Source organism: Erythrolamprus reginae, chromosome 7 (genome assembly GCF_031021105.1).
Source record: "Erythrolamprus reginae isolate rEryReg1 chromosome 7, rEryReg1.hap1, whole genome shotgun sequence".
Classification (NCBI taxonomy): Eukaryota; Metazoa; Chordata; class Lepidosauria; order Squamata; family Dipsadidae; genus Erythrolamprus; species Erythrolamprus reginae.
Genome location: NC_091956.1, coordinates 22,173,863 through 22,196,337, shown reverse-complemented (window position 1 = coordinate 22,196,337; position 22,475 = coordinate 22,173,863). Strand labels below are relative to the sequence as shown.

Genomic DNA, 22,475 nt, shown 5'->3' with positions numbered 1-22,475 from the left:
TTTCTCCAACATAAAGTAAAAACAATATAAGCAGTAAAAAAAACAGAGAATCAGTGCCTAAAATAATAATAAATGATATTTCTTTGTTACATTAAACATTCAGAAAAAATCCTAACAATGCCTTTAATATACAGTGATCCCCCGCTCGTTGCGAGGGTTCCGTTCCAGGACCCCCCGCAACGAGCGGGTTTTCGCGAAGTAGCGCTGCGGAAGTAAAAACACCATCTGCGCATGTGCAGATGGTGTTTTTACTCCCACAGCGCTAGCGAGGAGCCGAAGATTGGGGGCGGGGCGGCTATTTGCCGCCGGCATGGAAGGCTTCCTAGCAGCCCCCCAAACCCGGGTTGGGGGTCCGGGGGGCGCTGGCTCTCGGCGCTTTCGAGCTGAGTCCGGGAGCGAATTCGCTTCCGGACTCATCTCAAAAGCGCCGATAGCAAGCGGCAAGGAATGGCTTGTCTCGGCGCTTTCGAGCTGAGTCCGGGAGCGAATTCGCTTCCGGACTCATCTCAAAAGCGCCGATAGCAAGCGGCAAGGAATGGCTTGTCTCGGCGCTTTCGAGCTGAGTCCGGTCAGCTCGAAAGCGCCGAGACAAGCCGTTCCTTGCCGCTTGCTATCGGCGCTTTTGAGATGAGTCCGGAAGCGAATTCGCTTCCGGACTCATCTCAAAAGCGCCGATAGCAAGCGGCAAGGAATGGCTTGTCTCGGCGCTTTCGAGCTGAGTCCGGGAGCGAATTCGCTTCCGGACTCATCTCAAAAGCGCTGATAGCAAGCGGCAAGGAATGGCTTGTCTCGGCGCTTTCGAGCTGAGTCCGGTCAGCTCGAAAGCGCCGAGACAAGCCGTTCCTTGCCGCTTGCTATCGGCGCTTTTGAGATGAGTCCGGAAGCGAATTCGCTTCCGGACTCATCTCAAAAGCGCCGATAGCAAGCGGCAAGGAATGGCTTGTCTCGGCGCTTTCGAGCTGAGTCCGGGAGCGAATTCGCTTCCGGACTCATCTCAAAAGCGCCGATAGCAAGCGGCAAGGAACGGCTTGTCTCGGCGCTTTCGAGCTGAGTCCGGTCAGCTCGAAAGCGCCGAGACAAGCCGTTCCTTGCCGCTTGCTATCGGCGCTTTTGAGATGAGTCCGGAAGCGAATTCGCTTCCGGACTCATCTCAAAAGCGCCGATAGCAAGCGGCAAGAAATGGCTTGTCTCGGCGCTTTCGAGCTGAGTCCAGGAGCGAATTCGCTTCCGGACTCATCTCAAAAGCGCCGATAGCAAGCGGCAAGGAATGGCTTGTCTCGGCGCTTTCGAGTTGAGTCCGGTCAGCTCGAAAGCGCCGAGACAAGCTGTTCCTTGCCGCTTGCTATCGGCGCTTTTGAGATGAGTCCGGAAGCGAATTCGCTTCCGGACTCATCTCAAAAGCGCCGATAGCAAGCGGCAAGGAATGGCTTGTCTCGGCGCTTTCGAGATGAGTCCGGTCAGCTCGAAAGCGCCGAGACAAGCCGTTCCTTGCCGCTTGCTATCGGCGCTTTTGAGATGAGTCCGGGAGCGAATTCGCTCCCGGACTCAGCTCAAAAGCGGCGAGAATGAACGGCGTGGGCGGGCGAAGGGCGGGCGGCAGCGAGGAGTTTGCGTGGGCGGTGGGGAAACTCCTCGCTGACACCAGCAAGAGGGGGAAGACTCAGGGAAGCCGCCCAGCAGCTGATCTCCCGGTTGCCATCTACGCATGCGTGCCCATACACGCATGCGTAGATGGTATTTTGACTTCCGGGTTGAAAAATAGCGAAGTACCCTGTTCGCAATGGTTGGGGACGCAATAAACGGGGGATCACTGTACACTTTTTATCCTTTTAGCCAAATTAATTAAAGTTAACTACACGAGACATATTTAATCTAGAGATAGCAATATTATAAAATCTATTCCCTTCGATTCCCTTTTTCTATCTATAATAAAACATAAACATCTTAACTCAATATCTAATTTAATCCTTTCACCTCCTGATCCATTGCTGCCACCAATACTTATTTCGTCATCTGGGTCTTTAGTAAATTAAAATGAAATCATCCTGTATTCCTTCAAAAGTGATTCAGAAAAGTATGTCTCAATTATTTTTCGTTTCCAACCATTCATAAGACTTTCCCCAGATCTTATAGCAATCACACTCTTCTTTATCTTTAAGTTTTAAAGTAAGCCTATTCATTTCAGCACAATCTAAAACCTTATGTAATATTTCTCTTTCATCTGGAATTTTATTCAGCTTCCAATTTTGTTCATATGCTAGTCTTTTGTTTAAATTAAAGTGAAACAATTCATTTTCAAAAAGATTTCCCTGAAACACAGTCCTGCCCCAGAGGTGGGTTCCTACCAGTGCGCCCCTGCCCGCCGTTCCGGTAGCAGCCCACCGATTGCACTATATGCCCGCGATGGCTCCGGTGCTGTCTTTCCTGGTTCATGCATAGCACCATCTTTTTTTTCATAATTTTTTGTGATTTTTTTTTGCTCTCTGAGCATGCGCAGAAGGAAAATCGTTCCTCTGTGCATGCACAGAAGCACAATTGCACGAGGGGATGCACCAGTAGAAAGGTAAGAGGAACCCACCCCTGTCCTCCACGCATGATTGTGTGCCCTCCACCATCATTCTTGCTCTCAGTCTCCCATCCTATCACACCAGCCGTGGATGCTTCCGTTTCGGCCTGGTTCTAAGAATCGGTAGTACCGGTGGCAGGAGGGTCTGCCCACCCAACCAGAATACCTCTGTGTGTGCACGCAGTAGCGCTGTGCATGCGCACAAGCCGGTAGTAAAGGGTTTTAGAACTCCCATGCTTTATCACCCCATGCCTCAGTGTTAAATGAAGTTATGGCCACAAAATTATGGTCCACCCTAAAATAAGTAGAGGGATTCATGCCTTATGCTAAACCAATAACTCCAATTTTGCTTCATGCGATAGAAATAGGTGAGTTTATTGCTGGATTATCAGACCTTAATAAATAATATATTTTCCTATATACAGTGATACCTCTGCCTACAAACGCCTCTACTTACGAACTTTTCTAGATAAGAATTGGGTGTTCAAGATTTTTTTGCCTCTTCTCAAGAACCATTTTCCACTTACAAACCCGAGTCTCCGAAACTGTAACTGGAAAAGGCAGGGAGAATCCTCTGTGGGGCCTCTCTAAGACTCTCCTGGGAGGAAACAGGGCTGGAAAAGGCAGGAGAAGCCTCCATGGGCCCTCTCTAGGAATCTCCTGGGAGGAAACAGAGTCTCCACCGTCCCTGTGGTTTCCCCAATCGCACCCATTATTTGCTTTTACATTGATTCGTATGGGGAAAATTGCTTCGAGCCTTCGGAGAGGGGCAGCATACAAATCTAATAAATTATTATTATTGTTCTTACAAACTTTTCTACTTAAGAACCTGGTCACAGAATGAATTTATTCGTAAGTAGAGGTACCACTGTATTTGGATTCCTTTTAAAATACTCCCCCCCCCCTGCAATTGTCCATTCTTAACCAGGGATTTATATATACAATTATAGATGTCAAAATATTTAAAGTCTGCTAAATCTTCACCTAGGCTGATTAGGTGGCACAGGGGTTACAATGTAGCATTGCAGGCGAACTCTGCCAATTGCCAGCAGTTCGATCCTGACTGGCTCAAAGTTGACTCGGCCTTTCTTTCTTCAGAGGTCCGTAAAAGGAGGACCCATATTGCTGGGGGCAATATGTTAACTCTGTAATCCATTTGAGAGGGCTGTGAAGCATGGTGAAGCGATATATAAGTCAAAATGCTATTGCTATCCCAACCACTGAAAGCACATATTTATAAAGGAGATGTAGCTTGTTTAGAAGTTTTTGCAGTGGTTGAAGTTAGACTTGAAGGATGTGACCCAGAACCATTACTTCATCTTGATCTACTTGCTTTCAAAAATTTGTGCACACACATGTATGTGTGCATAAAATCTTGGACTCTTATCTTTGACATATGTTGAACCATTCAATTTTTTTTACAGCTTTGTAAGATATGTCTTAATAAGCTGGATTTTTTTGGAGTTACTTCCTGGGCCAGAAAATATGATGTCAACTTTTTGGTTTTGTTTTCCAGGTGGGACCCCATACCCTGGCATGATGGTTGACTCTACCTTCTATAATAAAATCAAAAGTGGCTATCGGATGACCAAACCAGATCATGCTACCTCTGAAGTGTATGTATTTCACTTGCATCTTCTTTCTCTGCTGGCATGTGATAGGATTAAACTTTTTTATCTTGTTGTCCTTTTAGCATTCTGTCCAAAATCCTTCCAAGGTGAACTCTGAAATTTGCACTAGAGCTCTAGCTATTTATTGGCCTGCCTCTTGCAATATTGCTTCTCCTAAAAAAACTGTGTTGCACTTTAAGAAAAATATGCTGTTTGATAAAACTATTAGGTAATAAATTAACAGGTAATCATGAGTTTATTGAGATACTTAAAAAATATAAAGGGCTATATAATGTAGTGGAGAATGAAAGTTGATAGCTGATGAAATGGAAAGCAACAAAAATTCCTTCTAAAGGAGAAACGATTAAGAAAATTTTGGACTGTGCAGAGATGAATAGATTGACAATGAAAATTAAAGACAAGGAAGACACCATAATATAAAGCATGGGTGAAATTTTATGATTGGATAGAAAATGGATATAGATAGAAATTAAATTAGAATGACTGTAAAGGAAGAAAATTGAGAATGAATGGTGGACCCAGATAACAAGGTTTTGAGGAGGTAGCATTAGATAAATAGCATAAACCTAAAATAAAGTATTTCATAGAAATGATCCGAAAGAAATGAAGAATAACAGACTAGTGATCAGAAATAATAGATGCCATGTAGGACATTGATTTAAGAATGATTGATAGAAATGTGTAATTGTGTATATTATTTATAGTCTTAGGTATATGCATTGATATGTGTATGAAAACTGTGAAGAAGAAAAAAGTTCTTTTTTAAAAAAGAAAGTTGATAGCTGATTCAATGTTGGTTTTATTGAGATGAGAGGTCTACCATGAGTGGCTTTTGTTCTGTCCTGGTGCCAGCCCCAATAATTAGATTTATAATTTATAACAGGATTAAATATATACAAAAGTCCCAATATTGTAAAGTCTTTTAAGAGTCTTTTCAGAGAGAGAGAGAGAGACGCAAGCTAGCAAAATATATTAGTTGACTAAAGTCCCAGAGCGAAGATAACCTGGTAATAATTACCAGCTGTAACCAGAGTTCTCAGACGAAGTCCTCAGAAAATAACTGGACGAGCAAAGCTCATTATCAAGGCCAAGAATGTCCCTTTTAAAAGCCAAACCAAATGCAAGAGAAAAACAAGATGATTCCACAATGAATGTTGTTGTTTTTTTGTAACAAGGCAGAGCATACCTCACCCTTAAATAACGCAACCCAATTACCCAGCAGCACTACTTTTGAGTGACTCTTCACCTAGCCAACCAGTCGTGTCTCTTCCATGACCTTCGCACTCTGGCATCCAGAAGAGGCTCCTCCTCTTCCTGTGAGTCACTCAGCCCCGGACATGCTAACTCATTCCTGACAGGATGTGCTGTTTCATCCCTGAAAGAAAGTGCTGAAGGCCCTGGCTGTCATTCCACCCCTGAGCCCTCATTATTATCACTGTCAGGATGCCTGCCTCTCCTCTCCATGGTCTCTACATCCTCGGAGTCCATAACTATTTGCGCAGGACACGAGTGAACCATCACAGCTTTCTTCCCATTTTTCATCAGCCTTACATCTTGTCAACAATTTACTTATGAACTTTCCCAATCACAAATATTTTCTTCTATCTTTTTCCCAGGTATGATATCATGGTGAAATGCTGGAATAGTGAACCAGAAAAGAGACCTTCTTTTTACCACTTGAGTGAAATAGTTGAGAGTCTGCTGCCTGGTGAATACAAGAAGGTTAGTCTTTTCAGAAAAAATGGATGTTGCTTTTAGGATTTTTGTTAGAAATTCTGTTTATATAAAGCACCACACAGAGTAAATAAAGAGTAGAGTCACCATGTGCTTTACTGCCCAACTATTTAACTGTAATAGGAAATGCCACTTGAACAAAAGAGCTTAGGATATATATACCATATATACGAGTCTTCAGAGAGGGGCGGCATACAAATCTAATAAATTATTACTTTTATTGTTATTATTATTATTATAAATCCAAACATGTAAATACTCCCATCTACTGGCGGAATATTATTGTAGTTGTACTGAAATACATTCCAGCAATGAATTCCAACAATTTAAAAAATATGTTTCTTTATTGAAGAATGATGGCAATGTGGAGATAAAAAAGTTGGGATATCTGTGACAAACTTCATAAATGTTATTTGTTGGTGGGCAGTGTACATGCTTTTAGGCTCCCTTTCATATAGGATTGTCTAGCTTAGGGGTCAGCAGCCTTAAACTGGACCAGACCCGTTTGGACCAATTTCCCACAGAAAAGAAAACACTGGGAACCACAAAACCCTTTTGACATCTAAAATGAAAATAACACTGCATATATAGGGTTTTTTTTTTAACCTTTATGCTATGTATAAAAAAATGCATTTATGAAATCAGTGACCTGATTCAGAGAAAACACATTTTTATTTCTGCATGCAACAAAAACCTTTGAACTCTGAAAAAAAAGATGGGTCGAAAAGCTCAATAAATCACATGACAATGAGTGTTGCACATTGACGCATATTTTGAGCGACAGGGAACCACAGTAGAGGGATGAAAGAGCCACATATGGCTTCAGGGCCGCTGGTTGCAGACCCCTGGTCTAGCTTGTGCCAGTTCTAAAAGACAGGTGATCCATCACAGAGCAGATCCTGGAACATCTGTGGAAGTTCATAGGTTGTTTGGTTTCTCATGTCATTACGGACTATAATTTTAGTTTTAATACTTCAGGTTTCCAAATCTGTTGAGCCACCTTTGATCTCTTAATTATGTTCTTTGCAACATCAGAAAAAAATTGTTGCTGCTACCTTACTACCCTTCCTTTTGTGCAGGGTTGTTCCAGCCATTTGTGGTGCAGGGGCTATAGAACCATACTTCTAAAAAAGAAAAGTTATTCATTTGTGGAATTATTTTTCTTTAAAAACACTCGATATGTCAGTGATGGCGAACCTATTGGCACGGGTGCCACAGGTGGCACACAGAGCCATATCTGCTGGCACGCGAGCGGTTGCCCTAGCTGAGCTCCAGTGTGCATGTGTGTGCTGACCAGCTGATTTTTGGCTCACACAGAGGCTCTGGGAGGGTGATTTTGGCTTCCAGAGAGCCTCCGGTGGGATGGAGGAGGGTGTTTTACTCTCCCCCGGCTCCAGGAAAGCCTTTGGAGCCTGGGGAGGGCGAAACATGAGCCTACTGGGCCCACCAAAAGTTGGGATACAGGCCATTTCTGGCCTCCAGAGGACCTATGGTGGGGCGGGGGAAGCTGTTTTTGCCTTCCTCAGACATTGAACTATGGGTGTGGGCACTCTCAGATGCCCGATAGTGCACACACACGCTCTTTCAGCACCTAAGGAAAAAAAGGTTCGCCACCACTGCTATATGTGAAGCACGATCCTTGAATGGCAAAAGAAACCTTATTGCACACAGATTAGATTTTACAGAGAAGGCAGATAAAGTCTCAGAGTGCTCGGAGAGGGGCATCATAAAAGTCTAATTAATAAATAAAATAAAAAATAAAGCTGTAGGACAATAAGGATGAATGGTCTAGGCTTCTAATCAATTTTTTTCAACTTTTCTCCCTCAGAGTTATGATGGAATTCACTTGGACTTCTTAAAAAGTGACCATCCTGCTGTGACACGCATGAGAGTGGACTGCGATAATCCATATATTGGTGTCACTTACAAGAATGATGACAAACTGAAGGACAGGGAGAGCGGATTTGATGAACAAAGACTCAGTGCAGACAGTGGCTATATAATTCCACTGCCTGATATTGACCCTGTATCAGAAGATGAACTGGGAAAAAGGAACAGGCACAGGTAAACATCAGTTTTGGTCATGTGAGGATACACACTCACCTTAGCTCTGCAGTTGCTGTAACTACTGGTAACTCATTTTTATTGGTATTTTCAATCTCTATATAAAAGCCAAATGCCACTCATGCATCATCATGAAATCTCCAGATCCGTAAAGCCTACCAACTTGAAACATGGCCTGTATGTTCCTCTGGTTTCTACATGCTTGCAGGCTTCTACATGGATTTTTCGAAATGACCATCAGATAAATAGTATTTCTTTTGTTATTATTAACACACTCTGATGCGTTAGACGTTCTACTCCCCCTCCCCACCTGAAAAGAACTCTGTTCCAACTGCCAGTTGCCTTATATTAACACGCTCTGATGCTAAGGAGTTAGACATTTGACTCCACCTCCCCACCTGAAAGGGAGAGAAGGGGATAAGATAGCAGAGGCTTCTGTGGAGCAAGTTTAGGGAGACAAGGGGAGAGGAAAGGCCGGTCATAATTACTCATTAATGTTCAAGCTTTAACTGTCAATTTATCAAGCCTGATCACATAGTTTTGTAGCAAAACACGGGTATCTGGCTATTAGTCTATAAATACACCAATATCAAAAGCACTTGGATTTATATACCACTTCATAGTGCTTTACAGCTCTGAACAGCATATTGTCCTCAACAATCTGGGTCCTCATTTTACCAACCTTGGAAGGGTGGAAGGCTGAACAAACCTTGAGCAGGTCAGGATCGAACTCCCGGCAGTGTGCAGAGTTAATTTGAAGTACTGCATTCCAACCACTGCACACTCTGCATTCTAATCTTTCCGTGGCCACTATACACAACTGAACAAGGGTTTTAAGTGTTGTACAAGGCCCAGAATCAGTTTCTGGTGAGATGCATGGCCATTCAAATATGATAAATGATTTTTTAAAATGAGGTATAAAATGATATACTGTACTGATAAGTATTAATAATGGCTATAAGATATATTGATTATTAAGAGATATAGGAAAGATTTGAAAGTTGTTTTGATTTGTATGAGCATCATAAATGAAATTTATTAATTTATTAATTAATTCTAAAATGATATACTGATAAGTTGTAATAATGGTTATAAGATATTGATCATCAGGATAGATAGAATAGAATAGATATAATTCTTTATTAGCCAAGTATGATTGGACACACAAGGAATTTGTCTTGGTGCATATGCTCTCAGTGTACATAAAAGAAAAAGATACATTTGTCAAGAATCACGTGGTATAACACTTAGTGATTGTCATAGGGGTCAAATAAGGAATCAGGAAACAATCAATATTAATATAAATCTTTGGATACAAGCAACAAGTTACAGTCATACAGTCCTAAGTGGGAGGAAAAGGATGATAGGAATGGTGAGAAAAAACTAGTAGAAATAGAAGTGCAGACTTAGTTAAAGGTTTGACAATGTTGAGGGAATTATTTGTTTAGTAGAGAGATGGCATTCGGGGGTAAAACTGTTTTTGTGTCTAGTTGTCTTGGTGTGCAGTGCTCTGTAGCGATGTTTTGAGGATAGGAGTTGAAACAATTTGTGTCCAGGATGTGAGGGGTCAGTAAATAATTTTACAGCCCGCTTTTTGACTCATGCAGTATACAGGTCCTCGATGGAAGGCAGGTTGGCAGGAATTGTTTTTTCTGAAGTTCTGATTATCCTCTGAAGTCTGTGTCGGTCTTGTTGGGTTGCAGAACCAAACCAGACAGTTATAGAGGTGCAGATGACAGACTCAACGAAAGAAAGTTGGGAAAGATTTGAAATTTGCTTGTACTTATTTTTCCTCCTTTGTTTGTTAGTTTTAATAATAGATGGTTATATAAAGGTTTTTAGCTCTTTAGAAAAATGTATATGGAGGATAGGAGATATTTTGGCTTAACATTTAAGATTTTAGAGATATTGGTGTTTTTTTAAATACGGGAAAGAACATTAATGGTGAAATAAATCAGAAGATAATTGGTTAATCCAGATGACAAAATTAGAAACCTGGCAACAAAAAATGATTGATACCGACATTAAAATTGATTTAAGAATTGTTTGTGATTATATATGATGTTCTAATCAAATCAACTTTTATTGCACTAAAAAGAGAAGGTATTTTGTATTGTATGTTTTATGATGGAGAAAAAAAAATTACCCTAAAAAAAAACAAACGATAAATGGACAAACAGATAAGTAAAGTGTTTCCGGCAGTGCTTTGTTAATCTTCTTAACTCTTCTTCTTCTTCTTCTTCTTCTTCTTCTTCTTCTTCTTCTTCTTCTTCTTCTTCTTCTTCTTCTTCTTCTTCTTTCTTCTTCTATTCTTCTTCCTCTTCCTCTTCTTCTTTGTCCTTACACAGTTCTCAGACGTCTGAAGAAAGTGCCATTGAAACTGGATCCAGCAGTTCGACATTTGTCAAGCGAGAAGACGAAACCATCGACGACATTGACATCATTGATGATATCGGCATGGATTCCTCAGAACTCGTTGAGGACAGCTTCCTGTAACTCTGGAAAGGAGAGCAGACAACTTTTGAGCTGTGTAAAACAAAAGGAAAAGAGAGAGAGAGGAAGATCAAGATACTTTCAATTCGATCAGGAAAACCACTCCAAAACAAACAACTTGCCAGTGCTCATATCTCCACAAGTGGTCTCAGAATTTCCCTTGGTTCGTGAAAGACTTTGAAAACTCAGCATCCTTTGCCAGCATCCTTTTTCCTTGAAGTATTCCATAGTAGCAGTTCAGCCTTGTTTGCTGTTTCAATAGAGGGATGAATAAAGGAAAAAGGCCACGGATATTTCATTTTGTGTTTCAAGGGCATTCATAACTCAGACGGATAAAATTTCTACTGCGGTGGATCATTGGGAGTGTGATTGTATAAATACCTGCTCCTACTAGGTTTTAAAAAGAAGACCACTTAAGACTTCATCATTTTTTACTTCCTTACGTTAATATAAGCTGCTGGTGGATTATCACCTGAGAAGACGAATTAACACATCGAAAAGAAACCACTTTGGACAAGCATGAAATGGATTAACACTAAGTAATGTTTTATATATATTTTTTACAGATAATGCGAACAAAAAGGGGACGGCAGGTATTTCCAAAATATATTCAATAGCTTATTAAATCAAGCAAGATTTTTTAAAAAATTCATAACCGTAGAGGAATAGTTCTTTATCTACTGTTCTCAGTATTACTAAGTATAGTTTATAACTACTTTTTTGTCCTTTGTTAAAGCGCAGTACTTAAGTCACTACTAATGAACTAAATCATTTTAGGGTTTAAATATTTACACAAAAAAGCTCTCGGTTTTCTCTGTTTTGGTAAATTAAACCTAGTTTAGGAAATAGGATTAGAAAGTGTTTTCTAACAAGGCTAGATATTAATTTGCCTTCCTTTAACAGAAGAGCGTTCTCAATAGAGCGGCTAACATGCTAGTAAGTCTTCACTAGCAGAAACTGATTTTGCAGAATTATAGAAATCTGAAATGTATTTTTAATAAATGTAATACGTTTACAATCAAGTTATTGTACAATAGAAATAGGGGACCAATTAATAAGGCTGCTTGGAGCATCGATGAACAATGGTACGCATTTAAAAGGTTTTTTTTTTTGAAGGGGGGGTTATACCTGTGACTTGGATGATTGGATACACCAACTGATCTTTTTCTGAGCCTGAAATTTCCAGTTGTGTAGCCACTTTGTGCAAACATGTTTTTGTTCTGAAGAAATTTTCCTACGGAAATTAGCAAGTTTTCCCCACTGCAATTTCTCTGATGGGCATTGAATCAGAAGTAAATCTTTCCATGCATGCAGTCTACTTAAAATACAGGTCTGCTTAATTTCTGTAGATTTAAGTGGGAAAAGTATGCCGCTGGCATTTGTAAAATGTCAATCGGGTAGCATTCTTTCTTCTTTTATATATTCTGAGATAGATTTAATATTACTCTTTTTCTTAATCTGCCTTTTTAATACGTGTGATAGAGGGTCAAATTATTGTATGATTTATAGTGGGATCTGATTCACGTCTACTTAAAAGTAAGTCCCGATTCGTGTTCTGGCTTACTTCCAAATTGGTGCATATAGGATTGTAGCTTTTAGGCTGTGATTTTTATTTTTTTTTTGGTCAGAGGATCTGTGGAAATACTAAACTGGAACCGGTCTGTATAAATAAAGACTGGGAGCATATGGTGCACACAAGATGAAATCCCATAATTACGGAAAATTTAGTCTGGAGTTGTGTAAAGAGAAAAAGAAAAAGAAAGTGAACTTCAGAAGAATCTGCTCTTGGTTCCGAAAGCCAAGTTTGCATGCAAACCTATATGTACAATTTTCTGAATTGTTCTCAACGGTGGAAGCAAACAAACAAACAAACAAACAAACAAACAAACAAACAAACAAACAAACAAACAAACGAAAAACCTCGGCATGTTGTGAGAGGCATTTGGCATACAATTACACTCATCACAAGGCTCCAACTCAATAGAAGGAGCAGAGAATTGGCGTTAAGAAAATGTGAAAGCTTGATGGATCCCTTGTGGCAGTGTTTCCCAACCTTGGCCACTTGGACTTCAACTGGAGTTGAAGTCCAGACACCTTCAAGTGGCCAAGGTTGGGAAACACTGCCCTGTGGAATCTGTTTTTCCAAAGTACTCTTAATGATCCCTGCAAAAGTCCCAGAGAGACAACTGCTTGGAGCAATCGCTTCTCTGGCTTGAATTCAGTGTTCCCGCTAATTTTTTGGGGTGGGTGGGTGGAAAAGTAGTGTCTTAGCGGCAGTCCCTTCGGGACTGGGCGGCATGGAAATAATAAATAAACAAACAAACAAACAAACAAACAAACAACCCTGTTTTGCCTCAGAGAATTTCAAAATAAAATACTGTCCTGTGTGTCTATAACAGTGAGCTCATAATAGGGCAACTCTATCAATATCAAAATGCCACTTAAATAGTTGAGCTAGTTTCAAACTAGATTTTGATTTTCTTTCTCTCTTCCTTACTCCCATTCTTTTTCTTTCTCTTTTCCTTCCTCTCTTTTTTCTATCTGTTTCTCTCTCTTCTTCTCTTCCTCTCTCTCTCCTTCCCTCTCGGCTTCTGGACAGGTTTGGAAAACTCTGAGTTGATGATGATTTTTAAGTGAGCGATTGCTCACTGCTCAGCTTACAGGGAACTGTGCTTGAATTTATGACAATAAAGAGCAGCATATTTTTAAAAAGGCACTGAGTAGACAAGGCTGTTTTAGAGACAGTATTATGTTTACACTAAGATCTGTGCTTGGTCCTTGGGCTGAGAAACAGCCCATCAGAACCTACCTACAATGTGAAGGAGTGCTTTGGATCATCTCAATGATGATTCAGCTATGTGACCGCTCACTTGGTTCTGAAGATGATCTCAAATGACACATGATACTTTAGTTTAGTGGAATAAACAATCTCTCCAAACAGAAAGAATGATTCAGCCAACATTAAGTTCTTGTAAGATGTCCGTGGAGATTCTCAGTCCATCCAGGTCATAGTTGTCCCAAATGTGACAAGAAGATGCTTCTTGGATGAGAAGCAAAATGTCTTCAAAGAAAAATAAGAAAGTCCAATTGCCCCTTGGAAAAAGTCACCTTTGGGACATTCTTGAAAGATGTTGCATTCAACAAATGATAGTTAGATGCATTCTCAAGGATCTCCAATAACAATCCAAGAGATTCCAGTGAGCTTTTTTTGTGGCTGATGTAACAATAAATATTTTATTGTACACTACTCAAAAAAATACAGGGAACACTCAAATAACACATCCTAGATCTGAACGAATGAAATATTCTCATTGAATATTTCATTTGCACAACTATTCCATTGGCACAACAGCATGTTAAATTGACTGTCAATCAGTGTTGCTTCTTAAGTGGACAGTTTGATTTCACAGAAATTAGATTTATTTGAAGTTATATTCTGTTTTTAAGTGTTCCCTTTATTTTTTTGAGCAATGTATATTGTTCTGGATATGCCCAACATCACCACACCAAATAAGTAAAACCACATTTTTTAGTAATCTATCACAACTTCTTTCTGGGCCAGTCTAATTAATTACAATTGGGCTCAGATCAGATGTAGACTCCCAATATCGTATTTAGCATGTACCTTCAACAAGTGTTCGCATCCCACTGGGCAGAAAAGTAGGAAATTTTATAAATAGCAAAAAATATAATTTGGGGCTGTTTATGTCCCATCAGTCTTCATGTTCCACCGAGCATTAAATGGAGTAGAATATTCTTACCTTGTTGACAGTAATGGACTCACCTTTCTTTTGTATCTCACAAAACTTGCCCAACTCCACAAGATACATAGTTCTCTATTTTGCAGACTGATCACTTTGCCCTCACCTCCTATGAAGTAGCATGGGGCCTAGGCTCAGAAGGTGCACAGGATTAGATCTGGTTAATATGCAGAATTGTTGTTGTTAGTTGCGAAGTTGTGTCCAACCCATCATGACCCCATGGACAATGTTCCTCCAGGCCTTCCTGTCTTCTACCATGCCCCGGAGTTCATTTAAGTTCACGTCAACTGCTTCAATCACTCCATCCATCCACCTCATTCTCTGTCATCTCCTCCTTTTTTGCCCTCAGTGGCTCTTCTCCATTGAGTCTTTCCTTCTCATTAGGTGGCCAAAGTATTTGAGTTCCATCTTCAGGATCTGGCCTTCTAAAGAGCAGTCAGGGTTGATCTCCTCTAGGACTGGTTGGATCCCCTTGCAGTCCAAGGGACTCGCAGGAGTCTTCTCCATAGTTCAAAGGCCTCCATTCTTCAGCCTTTCTTATAGTCCAACTTTCACAGCCATACATTGTAACTGGGAAAACCATAGCCTTAACTTTTGTTGGCAGAGTATATGCAGAATATGCAGTTATATGCAGATCAGGGGACTGTTATAAAATACTGGGATAGTATCATAGAATAGACTGACAAGTACACACACACACACACACATACAAAAATGCTTGGTGGAAGCCAACAGTAAACTAATTGTGTGCCAGAAACCTACATAAATGTGTCCATGTTGACCTTGTTGCATTACAATGGAAATTGGTATGTACTATACTGCTAAAAAAAAATAAAGCGAACACTCAAATAACACATCCTAGATCTGAATGAATGAAATATTCTCATTGAATACTTTGTTCTGTACAAAGTTGGATGTGCACAACAGCATGTGAGATTGACTGTCAACCAGTGATGCTTCCTAAGTGGACAGTTTGATTTCACAGAAGTTTGATTTACTTGGAGTTATATTGTGTTGTTTAAGTGTTTCCTTTATTTTCTTTTTGAGCAGTGTGTATGCTGTTCTCTGCTTTCTCTTGCTTGCCATGCTTCACACCTTTGGGACCAATACTTATGGGACCAAGATTTAGATATGGACCAAAATCTATAATCTTCTGAAAATTATAGCTCCAGAAACAGCAATGGACTGCACATTCAAAAGAAAAGCTTAAGTCAATCTCAACCCACTAGATTGCAATCCTGTGTGATGGCAAGCTCCTTGGAATTAAATGGAGCTTTTATTATTATTTTTTAAATGATGTATTTAGGATTGCACTGGATTTTAATAATATAGTGGCAGAGGAAAATCACCTAGTTTCTACATTATGGCTCAGATACAAGAAGCTTTCACAAAATAATAATAATAATAATAATAATAATAATAAATGCCCAGTTTCTTTCTGTTCCATATACACATGACAATCAAATCTGCCTGTGAAACACAACTTTCTTGTTTAGAATGGCTGACCTATTCGTTAAAATGTTGTCTGCAATTATACAAAACAGTCCTATGATATAAGGAAGGACATGAGATAAGGTGATGTTATACATCAATATGTATATATGTATTTTTATATCAATTTTGAGGAGTACAAAACATTTATGACAAGCTGTATCACTGCCTCTGTTAATAATTTTTGTTACTGTGATATATTCCACAGACATGCTAACTGTTGCACTTTTAAATGTCCAAAATTTATATTTTAGATAAGGAGTGATAAAGCAAAAGAGTGTTTCGAGTGTTAGTTTTGGGAAATGTTTGGGAAGGAGAAGTTGGGAGAGTGACTAAAGGTACAAAATGTAATTCAAATGCCCCTTTTCTTATTTTTTTTTGTCTTTAAGAACATGTAAATTAAGATCTTTATATTTCAATAAATGATATATATATATATATAAATTTAAAAATAAAATTTAAAAAATAATTCCGAAGTTTTTATTCTTACTGAAAGCGATCCACTGTTTCCTCCAGTCTGCGGCTAGACATGATTCAATTCACCTTCCTGATTCTAAGCAGCAGTCACTGCTAGTACAGTTAGTCCTCGACTTACAACGGTTCATTTAGTGACCATTCAAAGTTACAAAACTGTTCTGTCTTGCACAGTAGCCGGCCAGTATTTAGCCTCAAATTAAAATTCAAACACACAGATTTCACACAGAACAAGAGTCTTTTTATGAGACATTTGTTGAATTGCACAAACGCAAACCAAAACAATGTCTTTTCCCTTGCCAAAATCCAGGCGTGAGGCCAACTTGATAAGATAAAGTCACACACACTTGCTTCTCGGTCAAAAGTCTACTCACAATATTATTATAATCGTATGAATGTCCAGTACTGTATCCAAGTTTGTCAGGTAAAAACACTCTTTATAGGCTCTTCTCCTCCGGAGGCAGGAATGTTGGCTTCTTGCAAAGAGCACCCTCCAACTCCTCCCCCTTATGTACTCTCGGGGACTATGTACATCTGAGCTCACTTCCCCTTTCTGAGCTTTCTTAACTGCTCCTGCCGCCCCCACATCCTTCTCACCCGTACATTCAGGATCGGCTCCCTTATCTCCTCTTCCTCCTCCTCAGACCCTGATAAACCCCAGCCCCCAGATGGGGGCTGTGAATCCCCAGTTGAGGGTTCTATAGCCTCTGTAGGCTCCTCACACCCAGACTCTCCCTCCTCCTCCGACAGCCACACAGGCCAACCATGCCCAGATGGCCCCAGATCATCAGGCTCAAATTTTGTTGCCAGAGGGCCATGGTCTCGAGCCAACCACAACACAAATCGGCACTGGAAAAAATGACTTATGACTATTTTTATACTTATGAGAGTCCAACATTCCAATGGTCATGTGATCAAAATTCAGATGCTTGGCAACTGACTCACATTTATGACGGTTGCGATGCCCTGGTGTCATGTCATCCTCTTTTGCGACCTTCTCACAAGCAAAGTCCAGGGGGAAACCAGATTCGCTTAACGGCTGGGTTCCCAACTTAACAAATGCAGGGATTCACTTAACAACTGCAGCCAAGAAAGGGGGCAAAACTCCCTTAGCAAATGTCTTACTTAGTGACATAAATTGTGGGCTCACTTGTGGTTGTAAGTGCAGCACTATCCAGAGGTCGAATTGCTTCACTCTGAATAACTTGTGGACTCTGAGACAAATCTTGTGATTAATATGGTATTCTGGAAGGAATGATGATGTCCATCCATCATATTCGAAGAGGACCTTGACATACTGAGATGTCAAGACTTGCGCATTGTTCTGCCGGCATGTTTCAACCACTCGTAATTACAGGGTAATTAATCCAGGAAGACACACACTACAAGATAAAAGGAAAACCCAAAGGTTTTTATAAACAGAAGAACAGAAACAGCTCCCTTTTTAAATGTCAAAGGGATTTTCTGGTACACACAAGGCACAGGTTAAATGCAATCCAATTGCTCACACAATAACTGGGAAATTGAGTCAAATTCTAAAGTCCAGAGAGTCCACACACAATCTTGAATAGCACACAAACCACGATCTTGACGAAACAATGAATCAGATAAACTGCCACAAGGCTAAACCAGCACGCTGTTCTTTTCATCTGTAGCACTAATCACAGCAGCCCCACCCAACCACAGGTGGCCTCATTTTCTCTTGTAATAATCCTTCAGTTGTTGTCTCCTATGCATCACTCTACGCATGCGTGGATGTGTCATTAATTCTTGTTCAGAATCCAAGGATGATTGGATTGGAGATCAATCATCCACAGATGATTGATCTCCTCCCGGGCTGTCTGCCAAACTCCCCTCTTTCCTGTCACTCATGCTTCCTTGGTCAGAGGAGACTTCATCGGCAGATTCCATCGGGAGCAAAACAGGCCTGCGGCATGTGGATGTCTCCCCCACATCCACCTGCACATTCCTCGGCCAGTTGAGACACGCTGGCAGAACAGAGGGCAAGGCATCTGAACTTTCAACTGGGTAGGAAACTCTCATTCGGGTTCCCCAGTGTGGGTGCCAGGATGAGAAAGAGCTGCCCCGAGTCTTCGGAGAAGGGCAGCATACAAATCTAAATAATAATAATAATAATAATAATAATAATAATAATAATAATAATAGCAGCAGAAGCTCCAGAATTAAATTGGAACATTGAGGAATACCTTGATTGGGACTCTGATTTAAATATGGATGTTACCTGGAACCATGACAAACTATCTCACTGAAGGTCAATGACCCAATGGCTATTCTCAACCTGGTTTGACCAGCTTGTTGGATCTGTTGCCTGAGGTGTGGCTGCTGTGCATGGTACAGCTATTGGAAGCCACAGGTGAGACCTGAGTGACAGGTGAGGACTAAAGGTGAGCGAGCTGCCCCAAGGAATATATGGGGCTGATAGTTGGAAGTTAAGATGTACCTACCTTTGGGCGACTTATGACCCAGATTCAAAATTCCCACGGTCATCTCCACCCTCCTCCATAGTCATGTGACTGAACTTTGGGCTCTTGGTATCATGGCTGCCTTTATGGCTCTTTATAGTCTTCTGAATGAGGGACCATGTTTTATTACAGCGTCAAGCCGGTGCAGAAGTTGGCGATAAATTTATTTTTATTTATTGAATTGGTATGCCGTCCCTCTCCGAGGACTTGGGGCGGCTCACAACATAGCAAACAATATACAATTTACAAATCTAAAAATCCAATTAGTTTTACTAGAAAAACTTTAAAACTCTGCTACCATTTAAAACCATTCATTCCCATTCACATCGCAAAACATACTACATTTGTCGGCCAGGGAGTAAGGATCTAATGGTCTCAAGCCTGGAGGCACAGATAGATCTTTAAGCTTTTATGGAAGTGGGGAAGGTGGGGGCAGTGTGAATCTTGGGGAGGGGGGAGCTGATTCCAGAGGGACAGGCCCACCACAGAGAAGGCTCTTCCCCTAGGTCCCACCAAACGAAATTGTCTAGTTGACGGGACCTGGAGAAGGCCGACTCTGTGGGACCAACTAGTTGCTGGGATTCATGCGATAAATGAATAGCTTGCCACACTATCTATAGAAGGCCTGATGTTTATGGGAACTTGGGAGGGGTGATTTCCATGAGGAAACAAATGCAGCCTCAAAGCATTCTTTCGAGTGATTCAAGGCCATCCTATGCCCACCCACCTGGGCAGAAGCGAGAGGAGGAATGGCCATGCTGGCACAATCTGAGTGGGCAACTTGGCAGGTTTGTGGGTGGGGATAAGGGATGTGAACTTTCAACTGGGTGGGAAACCCAGATTCAGTTTTCCCAGTGTAGGTGCTGTTCGGCTTTGGACCCACCGGATCGGGACCAAGAAGCCTCTACAATCCAGGATTTAATTCAAACACATTTTATATATTTAAAGATACTTTCATACGGACAAAAGCAGACTTTTCAGTCCATGTTGGCAGGGCCACGCTTGAACTGGCCAGGAAATAACACACCACAGGCAGCCAAGAGGCAGCCAATTAGCACATTCTTTCGTAAATCACTCACATAACCTCACAGATCTCCAGATTGATTTTCATTTTCATTCATCAGCACCTCTGCATAACTTTTAATGGAGCCACGGCAGTTTCTCAGCATAGTATTTCTGGAACTCCGGATCTGAATGTTTCTCCATGATAAACATTGCAGATCCACTCTTCTTTAACCAGAAACCCTCCCTTATATACAGACTGGGCGTGGTCAACTGTTAGATAGATAGATAGATAGATAGATAGATAGATAGATAGATAGATAGATAGATAGATAGATGATAGACAGACAGACAGATGGATAGACAGACTAGATAGATAGATAGATAGATAGATAGATAGATAGACAGACAGACAGACAGACAGACAGACAGACTAGATAGATAGATAGATAGATAGATAGATAGATAGATAGATAGATAGATGATAGACAGACAGACAGACAGACAGACAGATAACCTGTATTTATGTATTTATATTTCAGCCTCTTGAAAGACCATGGTATCATGCTCTGGATTTTCCAGAACATGAAGCCTGGGTAGGTTAGTATCGGGGGGGGGGGGGGGATGCAGTTGGGTAGCAAAAATGGAGCTCCACCCCAGAGCACCCAATTTGCAATGAAAGATGTTGAAAGAAAATGCAGGGCGTCCTGCATAAGCCATGGCCACAGTGTGGTAGTAAAAATTTTGGTAGCCCTTCACTGATTGTATGTAAGATAGACTCAGGGGTGGGCAGCAGGCAGGATGGGGTGGAATGCAATTCCACTGGCGGAAATGAAGCTGCATGCACAGCTCCAGTTGACCGGCAGCAGTAACTTCCTGGATTACCAGTATCAGCTCGGCTCTCCTTTTTTCCCCTGCTGCTGCTGCTGTTGCTGTGCGCTCCTCACTTTTTTCCTCTTTCCTTCTTCTTGGCCTCTGACGAGCTTCCCTCTCTCCTGCCAGGCTCCCCTACAGCCTCACGTGGCCAACTCCCAATCTGGGCTGCAGTCTGGGCTGCGGTCTTTTTCCCCTCGCGAAGTCCTCACTCTGCCCACAGCTGAGATGAAAAGGCATCGTGCGGCAATAACAGTTCACTTGAACAATGATGATTGTTCAAGCCAATCCCACCTGGTCACATGGCTGGCAAGCCACTCCTACCCAGTCACATGACCATCAAGCCACACCCACAAAATAAGCCACACCCACAACGTGACAGTAAAAACTTTGGCTGCCCATTACTAGATAGACTGTTACCCAAGCAGCAGATCCCCTCTCAACACGTCTCTGAAAGGGAAGCCCTCATGGATTGCATTTAACCTGTGCCTTGTATGTACCAGAAAATCCCTTTTACATTTAAAAAGTGAGTTGTTTCTGCTTTTCTGTTGATAAAGACTTTTGGTTTTCCTTCTATCGTGTGGTATGTGTCTTTCTGGACTAATTACCCTGTAATTACGGGCAGTTGGGACCACCGGCAGAACATTAGCATACCACGTCCCTTGCAGAGGCCGCCTTCGCAACATCGACCTATTCTAATAGGTATCATTTGCTCAGTCCACCAGAATCTGTCTTCACATGCTTGGGATAGACAAGTCCCTATCTCGCCAAAGGTCAATGATCCATCGGCTACTCTCTACCTGGTTTGGCCAGCCTGTCAAAGCTGTTGCCCGGTGTGTGGTTGCTGTACAACTACAGCTACTACCCTGTTTCCCCGATAGTAAGACACCCCCGATTGTAAGACGTATCGGGGGTTTCAGGGGGGTCGGCTAATATAAGCCGTACCCCGAAAGTAAGACATATGTCTTACTTTCGGGGAAACACGGGGGTATTGCCGGGGGGGGAGCCCGATGACGTCGCTTCCAAGCTCCCCGCGCGCCCCTCGCCTTCGCCTCGCCGCGGCGCCACCGCCTCTTCCCCGGCTTGGCAAAGCAAAGAACGGCGCTGGTCCGAAGCGAGCCGAGTGGGCGGCGGCTTGCAGCGAAGGTGCTCGTCCCAGCAACCGAGTCCTGCCGAGGCTCGGCTGCAAGCGGCCAGCGAGGCCGACCGGCTCCGAGGCGAGCGGCCGGAGCTGCACCCTCCTTTGCCCACCTCCTTTCCGGCAGGCAGGTGGGGCTGCCCAACTGCGCAGAGCGGCTCCTCCCCTCCAGACACATGCTTCCCCGACACGCGTCTGCGGCTCCACGCGTGCACGCCGCTTGGAGCCCTGAGGTTGAACTTGGAAAAGGGCTCACGAGGCTCCTGTCCCGCGGCTGCCCTTCTGGACTCTGGGGAGATGCCTTCGGGAACGCGACCCTTTCAATTTTTTTCCAATGTAAGACATACTCCGAAAGTAAGATGTAGTGGGGCTTTTGGGGGTAAAAAGAAAGTAAGACACTGTCTTACTTTCGGGGAAACACGGTAGGAGCCACAGGAGAGAGCTGAGTGACAGGTGGGGACCAAAGGTGAACGAGCTGCTCTAAAAGCTGCCCTAAATGAGTTGCTGTAAAAGGACACAACATGCTCCTACACCAGAGGTGCTACCCTTCCCTGAGCACCCCTTTCCCCACCTCTAAGGAAGCTTTAAATAATTTGCAACTTGAGAAGTAACTTTTTTCATTTCCCACAAGGTGGAGCTATTGTACAATAATTAATTGATCTTTTTTTAAAATGTTTTTTTTCTAAGAGAGATAGAGAGAGAGATAGAGAGACAGACAGAAACAAAGACAGATAAACAGATGGACGGACAAACAGACAGACAGAC

The 22,475-nt window shown here is 41.9% G+C and overlaps 1 protein-coding gene across 2 annotated transcripts in view; it reads left to right on the top strand.

The window, feature by feature from the left end:
* The window catches only part of PDGFRA (platelet derived growth factor receptor alpha), an 80,571-nt gene extending 68,321 nt beyond the window's left edge, over positions 1 to 12,250 (top strand). For both annotated transcript variants that reach the window (XM_070757141.1, XM_070757142.1), the window contains exons 20-23: positions 4,083 to 4,182; positions 5,814 to 5,919; positions 7,760 to 7,995; positions 10,344 to 12,250. In XM_070757141.1, the coding sequence (XP_070613242.1) occupies positions 4,083 to 4,182; positions 5,814 to 5,919; positions 7,760 to 7,995; positions 10,344 to 10,491 (590 nt within the window). In that variant the 3' untranslated portion in view covers positions 10,492 to 12,250. The remainder of the gene's footprint in view (positions 1 to 4,082; positions 4,183 to 5,813; positions 5,920 to 7,759; positions 7,996 to 10,343) is intronic.
* The last annotated feature ends 10,225 nt before the right edge of the window (positions 12,251 to 22,475 follow it).